General features: G+C 41.4%; 1 protein-coding gene across 1 annotated transcript; it reads left to right on the forward strand.

The window, feature by feature from the left end:
- The first annotated feature begins 549 nt into the window (after positions 1-549).
- pdcl (phosducin-like) lies at positions 550-5,979 on the forward strand. Its single transcript, XM_079755732.1, has 4 exons — positions 550-622; positions 1,441-1,628; positions 2,513-2,694; positions 4,951-5,979. The coding sequence occupies exons 2-4, from the start codon at positions 1,454-1,456 to the stop codon at positions 5,515-5,517; spliced, it is 924 nt and encodes a 307-aa protein (XP_079611858.1). The 5' UTR covers positions 550-622; positions 1,441-1,453; the 3' UTR covers positions 5,518-5,979.
- The last annotated feature ends 12,317 nt before the right edge of the window (positions 5,980-18,296 follow it).

Consider the following 18,296-nt stretch of genomic DNA (forward strand, 5'->3'; position numbering starts at 1 on the left):
CTACAATATTTAACTTTTTCACAATATTCAAATTTTATGAGATACTGAATTTGGGGTTTTCATGAGCTGTATGCCATAATCATCGAGATCAATACAAATTAAGGCCTGATATACTCAACGTTACCACCTTACTCAACATACTCAGTGTACTCACGTCACCGTACGAACCCTACTTACCCTACTCACCCTACTTGCCATACTAACATTACTCATCCTACTTACCATACTCACCATGCGTTGATGAATGCATGAGGTGGGCGTGTCTTAGCTACGTAGCCCAGAAATTAGAGAACATCTCAATTCTCATTTTCGTGGGTGAAAATCTAGTACAATTACAACAGGACGTACTTGTAATTGTCAACATGTTTTAAAAGATTTTGATCTACTTAAAAATGAAGCATTAAAATGACGATGCGTGATTTTTTTGCACACAGTTGATGTGAAACGGGCTGCTGGGGCGGTCCCTCTTTGTGAGCATCATCACCAGGCTGTGGGGGCGATCCCTCTTTGTGCGCGTCATCAGCAGTTTACCATTTTGTTCTCCAACCAGGAAGTGTTTTAATCCAGCAGATTGGATTTGTTGAGCTGCGGCTGGAGTTGCATCCATATCTTTAAAGATAAGGTAAAATAAAAACGAATGTAAATAATAATAATAATACAGCTTTTCAAAAATGCATCGTCGAGAAATATTCCTGTCCATCATGACAGCTGAATTGATTTAACAAATGGCTTTTTGTTGCGCTGTCAGGCGTTGACAGATAGTTAGCACTAGAGGCTAGCTCTAGAGCCTAGCCTTCAGACCTAATGCCAGCAGATGGGAGCCTCAGCTTCTCCAACAATGGAGCCGTCAGCTGCTGACCTACTTGGATAATTCACCTTTGTGTTTAACTGCAAATACATTTCTGCTTGAAACGTCAAGCTTTTAGCTAGTCTGAAATGACTTGCCGCTAGCTGTCAGATATTTGTCTTTTTTAATGGGACTGAAATGATGGATGACTTTAGATCTACTCTAGATCTCCCCTGAGGAAATGGGACGTGTTTTCAGCTTAGTGGTTTCTGTCACTAATCATCTGGAGGCTGATGCTCAAGGATTTGCGATCCCCCATTGTGCTTCCCTTAGTGACCTATTCTGACATATTCTGTCATCTCTTTGCTAAGCTGTTTGATTTGACATACCTCCATGTTTATATATATATATATATATATATATATATATATATATATGTATGTGCATATCTATCTAACGTAACGTTAGTATGCAAGTCATGTGATAAATGTATGATAAGGCAGAAAGAGAGAGTGATGTGTTAAGTAGTCATCAAAATAGTAGCCACACCCCCAACGTTTGAATATCAAGCCAAACTATGGGAAGTTCAAATATGTATTGTTAGTAAGCATCTATTTTTTCTTTTTACAATTTCAACCTCTTTCCGTTTCCAGTTGAGGAGTAGCCATGACGACACTGGACGATAAGCTTCTGGGGGAGAAGCTCCAGTACTACTACAGCAGCAGCGAAGGCGAGGGCAGCGACGATGAGGAGGAGGAGGATGAGGCCAAGACCATCCGTAACCCTGATGTGCTGGAGCCGGAGATAGAGTACAGCGCCGATGGCAGTGCCGTCAACACAGGTCACTGATGAGACCTCACTGTGGTTTTAATATACTATTAACTATTAAGACATTCAGCACCTTCACCCAAAATAACTTGCTAGGGAATTATACCTTCTTATAGATGTATGTCAGGGTTATGCATCTCGCTCATGGATGACTATTGGTTAGACTGTGAACATTTGGGTCCAACCCAGAATCATTTGGGATGAGATGCTAAACGGCCAATCCCTGTCTCCTCCTTGTTGAGTGTCGAGGTGTACCTGAGCAAGACACCTCACCCTAACTGATCCGGACGTTGTTGGTGTGTAAATGGGTGTAAGTCGCCTTGGACGAAGGCGTTTGTTAAATGTAAATGCAAATATATTCTTCCGAAGATATAATCATTTGTCAAGGTTTATTTTCTACAGAACGTATTTCTACAGTAGCCAGTCTAACTCCATAGGTTGGATTTTCAACCTTTATAGACACTTTGTCTAAGGACGGTGAGCAGACAGGAGGTTTCAGCTTGTCTCACCACCATCTACAGGATGGATTTAGTTTACCATTTAGTGCCGGGTTTGTGTTCGCTGTTGGCCAAGGAAACACAATGGGAAGGCAATGCTTTTGACTTAGTTATCATCTTCTGGATCCGAGAGTACAATTTTTTTCGGTTCCGTAAGGCTTGATTCTAGTAGAGACCCATACCATTTAAGATGCGTCTTCTCCTTGCCTTCTCCAGCAGAATTGGTCAAAATACATCTGAAGTGAAAGATAATGTTTTTAGACCGATCTCACACCCATAACAATATAATGTTGATTATAATCAGTGTTGATCAAACATCATCTGTGAAAACAATTTAGTATAATGCATCAACTCTAAAGTTGTAGGCCTAGTACCAAATGGGATGCAATCTGTCCCTCAGGCCCGAAGGGGGTGATCAACGACTGGAGGAAATATAAGCAGTTGGAGGTGGAGCAGAGGCAGGAGCAGAAGAAGGAGATGGAGAGGCTGATCAAGAAGCTTTCCATGACCTGCCGCTCAGACCTCGACCTGGAGAACGACAAGGAGAAGCAGAAGGCGCTTGAAGAAAAGATTGCTGGGAAAGTAAGAGATGAGCACTGGATCCCCTACTGTGGTCACAGGGCAACCCGCCACCTGGCTGGCCTGCAGTCTGGGGTCGAACCCCATTGTTCAATAAGCGCACAGAAAGTGTTTTTTCTCGTTCAGAAATATTTGGGAGATAGCATTTTGGTAATTGTTTGCCTCACTACACTCAGTACGTTATCATGCACAGTTTAATCCGATTACAACCATAGTTCGCCTATGCTCCTCAATTGGACAACTGCAATTGTCCGAGTATACATGGCAGTGAGAAAATCGGGTCATTAGCCGAAGCATGTCATACCTCGGTATGATAGGTGGCGCTGTACCCATTCCAACCAGTGGTGATTGAGCCACCGGCTGACCTCTTTACGTCACCAGCAACAACAAACTCAGGTGATATTCGAGAAAGATGTTTTCAGTAGAGAGCTGTCAGTTCGGGTCCATGCCATTTCTCCGACGCTCCATTGTTCCAACCTCTCGTTGTATGCGGATTCCCTCCCGCCGGACGGGCTCCGCAGCCGGCGTCTGTGTCGTGTGTGTGTGTCCTCCGGCGGGAGTCCGCATACGGCCACACTCCCTTTCTCCTCCATGTCGCGGTTCAATCTGGACTTCAGAGAGTCAAAGCCAAAGTTCCTTTCCCTTCCACCTATTCGTTCTCAACCATGGCCGAGATAATCCCCACTACGAGTCTTTACTTGTTGTGGAAGTACCAGAGAGTCGGAGAACCAGTCTTTAAGATTCTTAGTATCAGAGAATATCCCCGTAAGTTAGGCTTCGGCACAATGAAAAAATAAAGATCATAAACACGTCGGAAGAAAAATACATTTATTTTGACAGATGTGCCCGAAGTTACTACTTTACAACCTTGTTGATGACCAACATTTAGAAAAACATGTACTTTTAATTCAGCCTTGGGTGAAATCGAAGCGTAGTGTGTATTGAATGCATCTTGATGATGATACATTTATTATAGGGGTAACTACATTGGCACGACACCAGCTTCCTCCGTCTTCTACGCCACCTTTTTAAATAAATCGCAGTTTCTCGTACTCAAACGGCGACAACAACATGACTATCGTCTCCTTCTACTTCCGGCTCACGGCCCCCAGAAAAGATCTCGAGCCTGCGCAGAACGCAATTTTTTTGTTCAATCCAATCCCATCGGATTGAACATAAACATGCACGCTTAATGCGACTATCAATCTAATAATCTCGAGGTCTTAATTCGACTATGAGAAACTCAATTCGGTTGGATTTTAGCCTGCTTAAGTGTATATATGCATCTTAATAATCCAATCATAGTCGGACTAACCCAATTATTAGATTTTCTTGAGTGTTCACTGGGGACTACATCCCTTCAACCTCCCCTCTGAAAGTCGGCACAAACAAGCACAGGAGAAGAGTCGGCCCCTTTAATTTCCTTACATTTAGCTTTTCGGGGTCTCAGAGAAAAGCATTTCTGCGGAGAAATGAATTGCGGAAGAATGCCATGTGCTATGTCCTTTGTAGAAATATGCATATAAGAATTAGACCCTGGTTTAACTAAAGCACGTTGAACAATGTGTAGTTTCCCAGTTTTTATGACTTCATTTAGCTTGTTTTAATCAGATATATACGGAAGAGGATTCAAATAAAACATTAAAAAAATTAAAGTTCTGACTTTATTCTCAGAATTCTGAGAAAAAAGTCAGAATGACTTTGAAAAAAACTGGCACCAAAACAACACATCTTCTGGAACCCCTCGAAGTCGCTAAGGGAAGACATCTTGGCACAAGTAGGCTAGGGCTACTGGCTACTCTGCGTGTGGTTTCCTCCTAATGCATAAAGCAAAGTGTCTCTCCCACGGAGGTTGGTCCTTACAGGTAGTTCTGACTTTAAAGTCAGAATTCTGACTTTTTTCGCAGAATTCTGAGATTAAAGTCAGAATTCTGAGATTAATGTCAGAATTCTGAGAATAAGATCAGAACTTTATTTTTTTTTTATGAGTGGCCCTAATCCTCTTCCGTATATATATAATAATAACCATGGATATAATATAAATCCATTGTTCCTAACCGTTTTTTGAAAGTTCACACCTCAATTGGTGTGGGGTGAAAAACAATGAATTAGCTATAATAGACCTGACTGAAGTGATGCACGTTTTAATATGTCCCTTTCAGCGGCGTTCAAAATACAATTATAGATATGTTTTAATGTCAAATATTTGTGTAACTGATAACGCCCATGCAATTCAAGATGCCTGTCTGTTGTGCCCAGATGACCCTGCAGGAGTACAACATGCTGCAGGAGCAGGAGGACGACGAGGACTTCCTGCAGCACTATCGCACGCAGCGCATCGAGCAGATGCGCCGGCAGCTGGGCCGCGGGAAGCGCTTTGCGCAGGTCCTCGACCTGGCGAGTGGGGAGGAGTTCCTGGAAGCCCTGGACAACGAGGACAAGAGTACGCTGGTGATGATCCACATCTACGAGCACGAGGTGGCAGGTTGCGAGGCCATGCGCGGCAGCCTGCTGTGCCTGGCGCAGGAGTACCCGCTGGTCAAGTTCTGCTGCGTGCGCAGTGGGGCCATCAGCACCAGCGCCCTGTTCCGGGGCAGCGCCCTGCCCGCGCTGCTGGTGTACAAGGCCGGAGACCTGATCGGGAACTTCGTGCGGGTCACTGACCAGCTGGGGACGGACTTCTTTGCTGTGGATGTGGAGGCCCTGCTGCAGGAGTATGGTCTTCTGCCCGACAAACCAGCCAACGTCATGCCCAAGACCATCCGCAACGGGGCCATCGTGCAGCACCTCCATGAGGACGACGACTCCGATCTGGAGATAGACTAGAGGCCCACTTTTATCTCACGCACCGCACTCACATGAAGGTTACACATGCTGCATAGTTAAGCATAGACCCCTCTGTGTTTATGAAGACTGCATGATGCTCACACTGACCCAATGAAATGGACCTAAAGTAAGCAAATCAGGACAAAAACGAATTAATGACGCTAAAGTCCGTTCCATCATCATGTCATATTCATTCCATTGTAAACACCATATTTAACAAGAGTTAATCTTGGCCTAAAAGCAGATTATGGTGCTAAATAGGTCGATGTGTTTGGTTCAGCTTTGAATCTTATTTATTTGTGTTAGTTTGTTTTCTGTTTAGTTGTATATGCATGTGTTGTGTTTCACTGTTTTGAGGTGTAAATCCTACTGGATGCATTTGGCTTTATTTAGTTTTATAACTTTTATATGTGTTTGGCCATTACAAACTTGTTGATGGGTGATAGAGAAAATAAAGAATTATTTGAAGACTGTCGTCATGGCTTTGTTTTCATTCTAGAATGTCGTGCCATTCGGCACGACATGACCTACATTATTGACCTACATTATTTTCATACAAGCATACTAATTAATTGGATAAATGATAATTGACAGAAGGGTGATCGTGAGATACCATTCTCAATTGAACAACCATTTCGGGTAACATTTGTACCAAAGAATGGGGCATGGCTTTAAATATTGCTGCTGCAAGGAGTTGTGGGACGGCCTTATCTCCCATCCTCCGGTGGATGGTCCAGAGTAACCAAGGCTGAATGAGATGGACTGATCTCCTTATCAGCTCTTATCATGGCTGCCACTCAGATACTTCTGGAACCTTTCAACTCAGTTAATAACCTTATTGAACATAAGACTATTCGACCGCCGCCTGTAACGTTTTCACTGGAACCATCCGTTTTCTCCTCAGACCAAATTGAGAGAGAAAGTCCCTGGGTTTAATGAGTCAAGCAGGATCTTCGAATGAGTTTATGGAAATGAATAAACCATTACATACACAGAAATAATATCAACATTCTGAGCCCATATTTAATGCATTAAATATGCCCCATTATATCCCCCAGGTTTCTGGTTGTGCCCTGCCTCAGCTCTGCGACGCTGCAATCGACCCTCCATTCCACCACACTGGATTTTCCATAGAATCTTTTCACAGCACATGAACAAGTCAAGCCAATCTAGACCAATCAATAACCACTTAACGACAAAAAAAAGTACTGGATGGGTCCTATGAATGAAAGGATTTTAAAACATACCAACCTACACAGTGGCGGACTCAGAGTGTTTGAAGGGCAGGGCCGAAAAAATAAAAGGGCCACATTCTTGCTCTAGAGGGCACATCGTCATCTTTTATTGTATGAAGGGGCACCAGAGGGCACCCATTCATTTTTTTCACATGTAAAGGGCAGCCAATGAGGCACTTTCTCTCGTATTCACCACTCTTGAGGGCACTTTTTCAACCATGGAGGCACCAGGGGGGGCGGTCGCCCCCCCCTGCCCCCCCCCCGAGTCTGCCACTGAACCTACATCTCGATATACTCACAGCAGTCACTCTCAGATTTTATGGCTGAGTATCAACATAATTTCAGCAAGATCAATGTTACATGCAGTCAATATAGATCTACTATATGACCTCCATGTACATTTATACATTTGTGAGGCAGGCTAGTGTAGCCTAAATAGAGCCAGACATCAGCAGGGTAATGTTCAGTAGGGCCAGGAGGAGCAGGGAGGGGGTAGGGACATGGAAGCTTCCAGAGTTGTGGGGGTCATGCCCGCACAGAGCATGCTCCAACAGAAGATGGGTTTCTTTACTGATGCCTGTCAGAGAGGGGAGACAGAATAAAAACAAACTATTTTAGTATCTTGAGTTAAGGGTCTCACTGAGATAACAGACACACTAATCCACAACACTGCAGGGGAGGCACAGTTGGCAGTTGGGTGGGGGTAAGGGAATGGTAGAATGGGTACCAGATGATTATGCCAACTTGTTAAGACCTGAAGATGAGTACAAAACAACTATACAAACCATTGAGGTGCTACAATGTGGAGCATTGAGGTACTGTTTAATGAAAAAGTAAAATGCAAACAACTTCTGCTTTTGGTTGCAATGCCACAGTGACCCAAAGTGTTATGGGCCATGTAATCAATGTCGGCTAATGGCAAGATTGGCCCTGTTACACAACTTTCTATTGTGTTCAGTGAGTCTACGTTAATTATGGGGCCAAGCACAAAGAGTGAGGCCCCTTATTGTGATAGGGGGGGTCATTACCAGAAACCCCTGCCCAGCAATCTCCTGAATCCTTTGACCAACAGTCATGACAGTTGTTATACATGAGTAACAAATTTGCCTCAAGAACCTATGATGTCCTGATAGATTTACTGCCATTTTTTATTTTCTGAAAATACTAAAATCGCTAAGGATGCTACGCTTTAGACTAAAGGTCAATTCTTTGGTATATGGAATTTATGGACCAATATATACCATATTGAGAAGGTAAGTTTGTATGATAAGAAATGCGAAGGAAAATTTAAATTCTAAATGTAAAAGTAAAATCGTTTGTTCATATCAGGACCGACTCGTAGGATTTTGAGGGACAAAATTCTGAAGATGAAAACAAGCATTGGTCAATCGGGGTGTGGCATCAAAATGGGCGTGGCTTGTGACAAAAATGACCAAAGTTCCTTGGCCGAATGTTCCATTTTAGAAATAATAACTTTTTGACCGTTGGGGAGCAGGCTAATTGCTCAGTAAGATGATGTCTATTGACCAAAGAACATGGTCAAAAGACCACCATTTTAGAAGACAAATGTGGGATTAATTTTATCCAAATTACCATCAAATTCAGTGTAGCAACATGGATTAAGATTATAATCAGTCCCAAATGTATCCTGATTGGACCATAGGGGGCGCTATAGCAATCTAAAGAATATGCAAACATTTTACAAGAACATCTCCTTGTAAAATTAACTTTAATTAACTTAACTTTAATTAACTTATCTACGATAAGCTTTAGCTTTAATTTATAATATATTGTTTACTGAAACTTAGTTAATAAATGGCATTTTAGCCTGTGGTAGGCACGGGGTAAAATAATACTCACCATGTGCTGACCATTCATTCCACATACTTCGAGCATCCTCATTATGGCTGTCGCTATGGGGGTCGCTATGGTGGTCGCTATGGTGTTCGCTATGGTGGTCGCTATGGTGATTCTCATCTGGATGAAAAGCAGAGCTAGCTTGAATAACGACATAATTTAGTAAAAAAAAAAATACAGTACTTTAGGGACCATTGATATGCTTTAGAATGTGTTAGGAGTAAAATGTTAAGAATGTTAAGATGAATTCAACTAAAACTGAGTCAATGGGGAGACTCTAACGAAATATTTAAGATATGCAAAATAAGCACGAAATTAAGAAAAAAACTTGTCACACCAATTCATTAGAGATGTTGACAAGGGAATTAATTTTGAATAAGCTTTATTCAAAATGTTTCAAACTGAAAAAAGTGATGTTCATCTTGAACAATAAATTACAGATTTAAAATGAAATACTTGCAGAAAATAAAGCATTAACTGGATTACATAAATACATAAATTCAATACTCATTGTGGATGTCTATTGGTCAATTGAAAATCCCATATATGTTTGGCTGTATCACGTTACCATTCGAGTGGTGCCACAGCATTCTCTTGAGCTCTCTGAGGGCTTGAGTGAGGTTCTCCAGCTGGTCGTGAAGGTGGATGTTCTCTTCTATCAGAGCATGGATGGTGTCCTGCAGCTCAAAAGTAGAACTTTGTTTCACCAGCAGAATCAGAGTTAAAAACAGCAACACTGGCCTAAATCCTCCCATGGCGACCACAGCATTGAATATCCAAAGAGGGGAAAAAAGTACACATCTTCACAAATAACTAGCTATTAATCCCAGGTACATAAAGAACTAAGAGAAGAGCTGGGTATCAGCAGGGCAACCATGGGCTATCTCATCAGCCTCACTCGGGTAGGAGTAGCAACAGGGTTTTTTCCTACAAAAGCGTGACAGGGAAAGCCGCCAGTGGGCGACTCTGGAATAAATTCAAAGGTTTCTTCACCACTGGTCAGTCTCTGACCATAAACTGATGCGTTGCCTATAGGTTTTATCCATATTTAATATAGTTACAAACACATGAAATAAATAACTACCAATGACACGCTAGGCACCTCCCCCTCCTATTGATCGGTAGCAAAGGGCACGGCGGCAGATCCACATGTGGAACATTGTCCAATAGGTAATCGATGGGGACATTCTGGATTTAATTAATGGGAGCTGATGTTGGCACGTGGGTCAACACGGAGGGGAAAGTCAACCCCACCAAGAGTACACATCTAATCATGACCTATCCATATTTAGCTTGTAGATTCATATTAATAGGTGGCATGCACTGAAAAGAGCTAACTATTTAACAGAAGCTATGAATCAGAACGGTTTGTATAGCTCCCGTATCCTATTTAGGGGTCATTTTACGACAAACACAAGCCACTCATAATACGGGTCATGGGTCTGTTCTTTCTATGTACCTGGGGAGTAGACTTATCTTCTCTAGATTACACTTCTATCCGTGCCTCGGTACAAAGGCAGACACTAAATGGATGTAAAGAGTGGGAGAGTTGCCCTTAGACAGTGAAGATGTGACACTGGACACAAAGCAGCTAAACCTCCGCAATCCTTTCAATTAATCATGTTCAATATCTGGTGAGTTTCAAAAACATTTCTCATGCTCAGTAAGGAGTTTCCATTTTTGATAATGGCCGTGACTGTGCAAAATATGGCAAATTATATGGCAATATTTAGAATAGGTAGATTTGTCCCCCCTCAAATAAAACAAAAAGATTTATTTTTAAAGGTTGAAAAAAGAGGTAATGAAAAACATTTCAATGGGCTCAAAACATTTATATATCCTTCTGACCTGTAAATATGTTTCCCAATCATTTCAGACACCACTATATTGGACCATACCATCTTAACCCTGTCGCACATTCACACGCGCGTGCGCAGGCACGTCACTCTCGCTCACGCCTGGTCCATGGATCAGGTCCGCTCAACCTTGGCCCAATCACACTAGGGCATCTGTACCGTGCCCGAGTACGTTTGCCCCTAAAGTCTAGATCGTTTGGCTAGTGTGAGCACGCCATCCGTACTCAAGCAGGGGCGTTTATAGGTTTTTGAAATATCCGGGGCTTAGCCCGGAGTGAAAGGGAAAATGCAAAAAAAATTGTATGCTTTATTTTCATGCACATTTTTCATAATGCTTTACCTAAATACACAAAATACGCAGTTTATTATAGCTTTAAATAGCTACCTGACTGCTGTGCTGCTTATCCCCAGACATCTAAAGTTCCATTCATGACTGGGGATAGGATAGGTTAATTCACTTGAGGTGGTAAACAGTCTGGCTATGTTTTTAAACCGTTTATTCTCTTGCCAGAAGGACTACCTAGAAGGACTAAGCTACTTTATTTTGAGATGCCCCTGGAATCCCCATGTTTGTTTCTAGTGTAAAGCAAGCTAAAAAAATAATAATAATAATTTTAAAAAAAAGCAAGTACATTTTTTTTTTTATTATTTTGTAAATAAGATTTGGGGCTAATTAAATAATATCCAGGGATTTAGCCCCTAATTAAACAGCCTAGTGATGCCACTGTACTCAGTACACAAGGGCGCACTCACACTAGGCAAAGTTTCCCTGTACCTCAAGTACGAGTCCCCCCCCCCCCTCCCCCTGCGCTGTGCCGCTGTACGCTTACCCCCTAGTACCCCCCGCTGTGCCGCTGGCCTGTTCTCGCACTAGGCAATCTCAATTGGGCCTGAGTATGGTTTCCTCTTGTACATACGTCATCACCAAGCATCCGCTGCTTAGTGGAACAACAATGGAGAACAACACAGAGAATACAATTGGAACTTTACTGACTTTGTTGCTTATTTTGAGCAGCTTATTCTACTCAGATACAGCCCTCTCTCACTGAGCATTTTTACACTGCCAAATATGCTGTTTTATGCATGCCTTTTTCGCGGCACGGTCCGCACGTTCACACTGCCCGAGGTTAATTGCCTGCTCGAGCTAGCACCCCAATTTACCCTCCCGGACCCTGCACACATTGGCGGTTTATTGGGGGTAGAGGTGTTGCTGCACTGTCTCCACAGATCTAGCTGGGGAGAAAGTGAAATGCTCGAGCTGCTGACCACCATGTTAGGGAGGGTGATGCAGTCGTATTAAACAAAGACGTTGGAAGATGGTGCGATCTACAAGAGAGACGCAGAGGAACTGTCCTCACGAGGCTTTTGTCTGGATTAAAAAGGAGTGGTTCTGATCAAAACGGCTTTGTTCAGGGACGACAGGGTTTTCATAATATAAGACGAGTTCTTAATATTTTGTTTGAAAATTCAGGGTGTATGGACACTGCTATTTTGTCATTGGATGCCGAGAAGGCCTTTGACAAGGTGGAGTGGCACTTCCTGTTTGAGGTTCTTCAAAGATTTGGCATAAAGAAGAAATTTCTCTGTTGGATCAGACTACTTTATGCTGACCCCCAGGCTGTAGTTTTAACAAATGGGCTATCTTCAGCACCCTTTAAGTTGTACAGGGGCACAAGACAAGGCTGCCCCCTGTCTCCACTGTTATTTACCCTGGCAATTGAACCGCTGGCCATGGCAATTCGCAACCATACTAGTTTTAAAGGCATAAGGATAGGAGATACGGAACATCGCATAGCACTGTATGCTGATGATGTCATTTTGTTTTGCTCTAATTTGAAACAGACTTTACCAGCTTTATTGGACCAAATTAACTTTTTTGGCACCTTTGCGGGATACAAAATTAATTACTCGAAATCTGTAATATTATTCTTGAATGAAAGGGAACGACTACACCCCCCAATTCCTACTCCTTTTACGGTTTCACTAAATGGCTTCACATACCTGGGTGTTAAGATTGCCCCTACCACTGACAAAATTGTTCCTAATAACTACAATACCTTAACAGATAAGGTCACCCAACTTATAAATAGATGGACAAATCTACCCATTTCTATGATTGGGCGTATAAATGTATTGAAAATGTCAATTTTACCGAAGTTTCTTTATCTCTTTCAATCTATTCCACTTGCTCCTCCACCCTCACTCTTTAATTTTCTTAAAAAGCTTTTCTCTAACTTTATATGGAACAACAAGCGTCCCAGGCTCAGGCTTTCCCTGTTGTATTTACCATATGATAGAGGTGGTTTACAACTACCAAATCTTGAGTGGTATTACTGGGCAGCTCAAATCAGAGCAGCAATGTTTTATTTTGAGAGAAACCACCCTCCAGCTTGGGTTTCAATAGAAGCACATTTAACAAACATACCTTTAAACCTGTACATCTTCTCTGCTAAAAAACATAAACTAATCAAACATACTAAAAATCCTTTTCTCAAAAATACATTAATGGTTTGGCACAAATCTCTTGCATACCTAGGAGAAACAGCTAAACTATCTCGGTTCTCTCCAATTTTTGGTAATGATGACTTCCAACCTGGTAGAGCAGACCCAGGGTTTAAAATATGGGCAGCCCAGGGTATAGCTAAGGTTGCTGACCTTTACAATGAAAACTTGGTTCTCATGTCATTCGAAGAGCTTAAATCAAAATATGGGATTCCTGCAAAACATTTTTTTAAATATTTACAATTTAGAAGCTTCATCCTTTCCAGACAGAGCAATGATTTGAAGCTTCCCCCCCTATCCACTCTAGAAGATTACACTTTGAAGTTTTTACATTCTAGGGGACAAGTTTCATTACTCTATGAGCTTTTTGTAAGCAAGTCTAAAGAATCATCACAGCGCTCACTTCAAGCATGGCGGAGGGACTTGCAGGATAATGTAACTGAGGAGGAATGGTCAAAGGCATGTTTTCTAGCTCAGACCCAATCCGTAAATACAAACTCCAAACTGTTACAATATAAATGGATAAGTAGACTGTACATAACACCAGCTAAATTGCACCACTTTAACCCTAACATACCTGATACCTGCTTCAAATGTAAAGACCAAAAAGGTACCTTATTTCATTGTATGTGGGAATGTCAAAAGACACTTTCTTTTTGGAGTAAGGTGGTGGACCTTGCTAGCCAAATCAGTGGCAGGAAAGTGCCTCTTAGTCCTAAATTGTGCCTATTGAATATCTATCCAGAAGACTTCACTACCTCTAAAAAAATTAGGTCTCTTCTGAATATTTGTTTTCTGGAAGCCAAACGATGTATTGCTCTCTCATGGAAATCAGATACACCCTGTGCCACATCACAATGGTTGAAGGGAATGACTTCTTACTTAGCTTTGGAAAAGATAAGTTACACAACAAAAAATAGACTTGACAAGTTTTGGGAAGTATGGAACATTTTCTACAACTTCCTTGAAAATAACAACATGGATGTTGATGGTTGGTTGGATGATAAGACGGATTGAGTATTTTTTTTTGTTTTGTTTTGTTTTCATTTGTTCTCCCCTGTAAACAATGTAAGTTAGCAGATGTAATTTCAATGACTGTAACACACTGTCTACTGTGACAAGAACATCTATTATATGTGCTATATGTGAGAACAAATTGCATTATATGTGCCTTGTTGTGTTGTCTTGTATTGTTTGTCTGTAAAATGAACAAAATTCTGAATAAATATATGTTTAAAAAAAAAAAAAAAAGGAGTGGTCAGCAAAATAAAGAATAATTTGGCGTTTTTGCACTTGTAAATAAATAATTGCGTTTGTAGCCTACTCTCGGACGTGAAGTTATTCTTGCATAAGGGTGTCTTCATTCATAATAAAATAAAAACATTTGAGAGTATGCAAATTATTCTAAAGAGGTCTAGACTCCGTGCGCAGCCCCGCTTTCTCCAGAGAACCAAGAAAGCCAGCGTCGTCAGGAAAGGGGGATTTTTGATCAAAAACTTCGCTATCGCACCAACGTGAACCCACTCGTGAACCGCTTGCCACCATGAATATTGTTTACAGTTTTTCTCAATTGCATACACACAAAAAATTGAACTATACACACAATTCTGAAAACTTAAAGCTCATGTATCAACTACAACTAAACTCTAAGCACAATTCCACTGTTTTCACATTTTTGCTAAACTCTAAGCACAAATCTCATCATTTAGCTTTAGCACACTTGGTTCACCTGGATCACACTGGCCTTCAAAACGCAACAACTAATTACCAATAAGTCTAACTCACTTCTCACCTGTTCAAACTCAACTGGCAAAACACTTCAATCATGTGTCAGAGCATTAAAGAGGACTTGATGAGCTCTACTGTGTTGTAGATATGGTCCTTTGGCCTGATCAGGATTGGTGGTGGGATACATAGGCTGATTTACATGTAGATCTGTTTCACTTATATTATACTTATATACTTATATTCTTATTTTTATATTTTGTTGGCCTACGAAAAGCTTTTAATGCAGTCAGTTCAGCTGACCATTTTACTGTAAAAATATATATATATTTGCTTTGTTACCTTTTTATACTTGTACTTGCACTGATTACATCATTACATCCCCCGAAAGACAGTCTAAACATTTTCTTACTGTAGTGTTTTTCATTTTACTTATCAGTGCAATTACTGTACTGTACTTTACCAAAATAGGTAACATTGGTGTATTGTCAGAACAATGTTGCAGCATCAACTATAGGTGTACAGTATGACTCTGGGAAGCTGGGATTGTGAATTTAGCCCATTGGAGCTCATTGGATACACAAATATGCATTGTATTCTATTCTGATATGATTATGTCAATGCAATATTTATATGATATATTCACAGCATTGTATTACAATATGGCAAGTCTTTAACACCATCTAATTGCAACTTTAAAAAAGAAAGCTATTTCTAAACAATTTTATACATTGGAATATGTAACATGGCCTCATAAAGCCAAAACATATGTAGATAGTATTTTGATGGAAGTGTTTTGAATTGATCACACCAGTGTTTAATTGATGCTCTCTAAGAGACATTCATTTGATAGCTGTGTTTACTGTTTGGTAGAAAAAAATCAGTTTTGAGAAGAATTTGTATAGTTTTGACAAAATGATTAACTCTTCTCAGGTTTGTGTTTAGAGTTTTGAGAAATGTAGCTATAGTTTCAGAAAACGTGTTTAAATGATTGAAAAAAACTTTAATGGGGTAGAAGGGTCGCATGGACTATACGTCATCCAGCTCAGGTTGCGTATCCATGCGTGTGCGCGTGTCAAATCATTACGATCTGTACTGTGGCCTGAGCACACCTCTCCAAAGTGTACTTAGGCCATGGAATTGAACTGTACTTCAGGACGGATGGCATGCTCACACTAGCCAAACGATCTAGACTTTAGGGGCAAACGTTCTCGGGCACTGTAGGCTACAGATTAGAGCGCGACGATAAAGGATTTTTAAAGCCGATACTGATACAAATATTTGGTGATTTCAAAATCCGATATTCCGATATATCGACCGATATTTAAAAAAGATATTCCAGAAACGTGTTACAAAACATAAACAGATTTCCCTAACATTGGTTATTTGTAGTTATTTATGAGTCCTCACTAAAATAATAAGGTAAGTGAGTTTAAAAATAAACTTTATTTTATTGTTTAATTGTCACAACAGAAAAGTACGGAACCGTAAAGGGACATGAGCTATTTATTTTTTTTAACGTTTCTTGTGAGCACGAGAAAGTTTCTGGTGCTCACGAGAAAGTAGGCCCATCTCGTACGCATATCACTGGCTGTGTATGTGTGTGTGTGCGTGTGTGTATGTGTGTGTGTGTGTGTGTGTGTGTGTGTGTGTGTGTGTGCGTGTGCGTGTGCGTGTGTGTGTGTGTGTGTGTGTGTGTGTGTGACGACAGCGAGTGAGTGGACGAGCGAGGAGAGCAAGCGAGGGTGTGCGTGTCAGTTTAGTGAAGTAATGAACGAGTCCGGTTGCGTGTAAGAAAGAATAAAGTACCCAGCCGGTCAAAAATTGGTGGCCGCTACTTTCCGACCTATAGAGTGGCGAAGTCACGCCCCTCCCGGTAGAGCTCAAGGGACCTATGAGATCGAAAAATATGAATGGGTTTCAATGGAGAGAAAGTAATTATTTGCTGGTCCCAGGCTTTATATGCCCCGGATTACACATATGTTGTTTGTGGATTTAAATGAAAAATTTTCATGCAAAGAAAACTAAACATTTTCGTGAAGAAGTTTGATAAAGTTAGGTTTTTTCCAAGGGGAGGATAAAAGCATCAAAACAGCTGAAAGCCATTATAAATTGGGGCATGTGGAGTGTTTCAGCTATGCCGACGGGGAGGTTGTCGGTCTTGTCCACGCCAGTCGCAGGGAGCGTGACGGCACATACGAGACATGTAGTCTTTCTCATTGTGTTTTCTCTACAGCCTTGAACAATTGCACAGTAAACGGTTAAGCTCTTGACATGAATAATTATCATTTAAATCCACAAACAACATATGTGTAATACGGGGCATATAAAGACCGGGACCAGAAGATAATTACTTTCTCTCCATTGAAACCCATACATATTTTTCGATCTCACGAGTTCCCATGGGCTCTACCGGAAGAGGCGTGACTTCGCCACACTATAAGCAGACCCACTGCCGGTCAAAGTGGAAGGTGTTGCCCCCGAGAGAACATAGGCCCTGGAGGGAACGTCTCCCCTGTGCTCCTTGACTACGGTCTGGAAGCCGACAGCAGGAAAAGTGTACGTTCACACCAAAAGCTGTAAAAGATGCAAAATCGCCGAATAGCTCAAAACGCAACGCTGTCCAAAACATTTACAGCTCATATCGCTCTTGTGATTTTGCTTTTCCATTTAAAGGAGCCGCGCTTTTTGTCTACACGCTCGTAGTTGAGGGTTAGGGTTAGGGTTAGCCGATGCTGATGCCGAGCCACAAAAACACAAGATAGTCATAAGTTTAGTCAATAGAAAAAGAATAATAAGCATAAATACATGAAACACTGAATAACTAATTAATGGAGCAATTGTTTATATGCTAGATTATAGCCTTGTTGATCGCTATCGTGTGTGTGTGTGTGTGTGTGTGTGTGTGTGTGTGTGTGTGTGTGTGTGTGTGTGTGTGTTTGTAGTATTGTTTATTATGGAAAAGATCCGCTCAACGGGAGCATTTATGCCAGGCAGACACACGACAAACTGACAATTTAGAAATAGATTTTTGTGCGGTATCTCCCTTCTGAATTGAGCGCACATCTCCACCCACCGCTCGTCCGATGGTTTCCCTCAGCATTCCACTGTGCGACCATCCCTGTTTAGTAATGCGGATTGCGTATGCCCTCATACATTGTTGAAATCATAAGATGGATGCTTTAGTCTTTCTATGTGTTTTTTAGTTAATGATCGGGCTATAATAAGACCAGGTTGGCTATGCAATCGCGGAAAAATACGATGCCCTGCAATAGCCGCAATTATTCTCTCACGCACCATGATGAAGGAACAAATGTGTGGTAGGAACTAGGAAAAAGTTCTCGCGTATGTTTACTGGGACCCATGCCGGCGAGAGACATCTACATTCCGATTGGCTGGCGGTCATTTACAGCCGAAACGCTGCTAGCTCATTTGCACAGAGTTGAGCTGTTTTTAACTCTCATTTACAGCTTTACAGCTTTAAAGCTATCGCTCAAGCGTTATATTTCTCCTATCGCTTTATCGCTCATGTCTAATAGAAAGTGAATGGGCGTTTATCGCTCAAAACGCTTTACAGCTTTTGGTGAGAACGCATAACCATCTC

The sequence above is a fragment of the Pollachius pollachius genome, assembly GCF_949987615.1.
Source record: "Pollachius pollachius genome assembly, chromosome: 18".
NCBI classification, from domain to species: domain Eukaryota; kingdom Metazoa; phylum Chordata; class Actinopteri; order Gadiformes; family Gadidae; genus Pollachius; species Pollachius pollachius.

Coding starts and splice junctions, on each gene's coding strand:
- pdcl (XM_079755732.1), top strand. CDS start 1,454: ATGACGACACTGGACGATAAGCTTCTGGGGGAGAAGCTCCAGTACTAC. Junction 1,629..2,512: donor TGGCAGTGCCGTCAACACAG/GTCACTGATGAG, acceptor TCTGTCCCTCAG/GCCCGAAGGGGGTGATCAAC. Junction 2,695..4,950: donor AAGAAAAGATTGCTGGGAAA/GTAAGAGATGAG, acceptor TGTTGTGCCCAG/ATGACCCTGCAGGAGTACAA.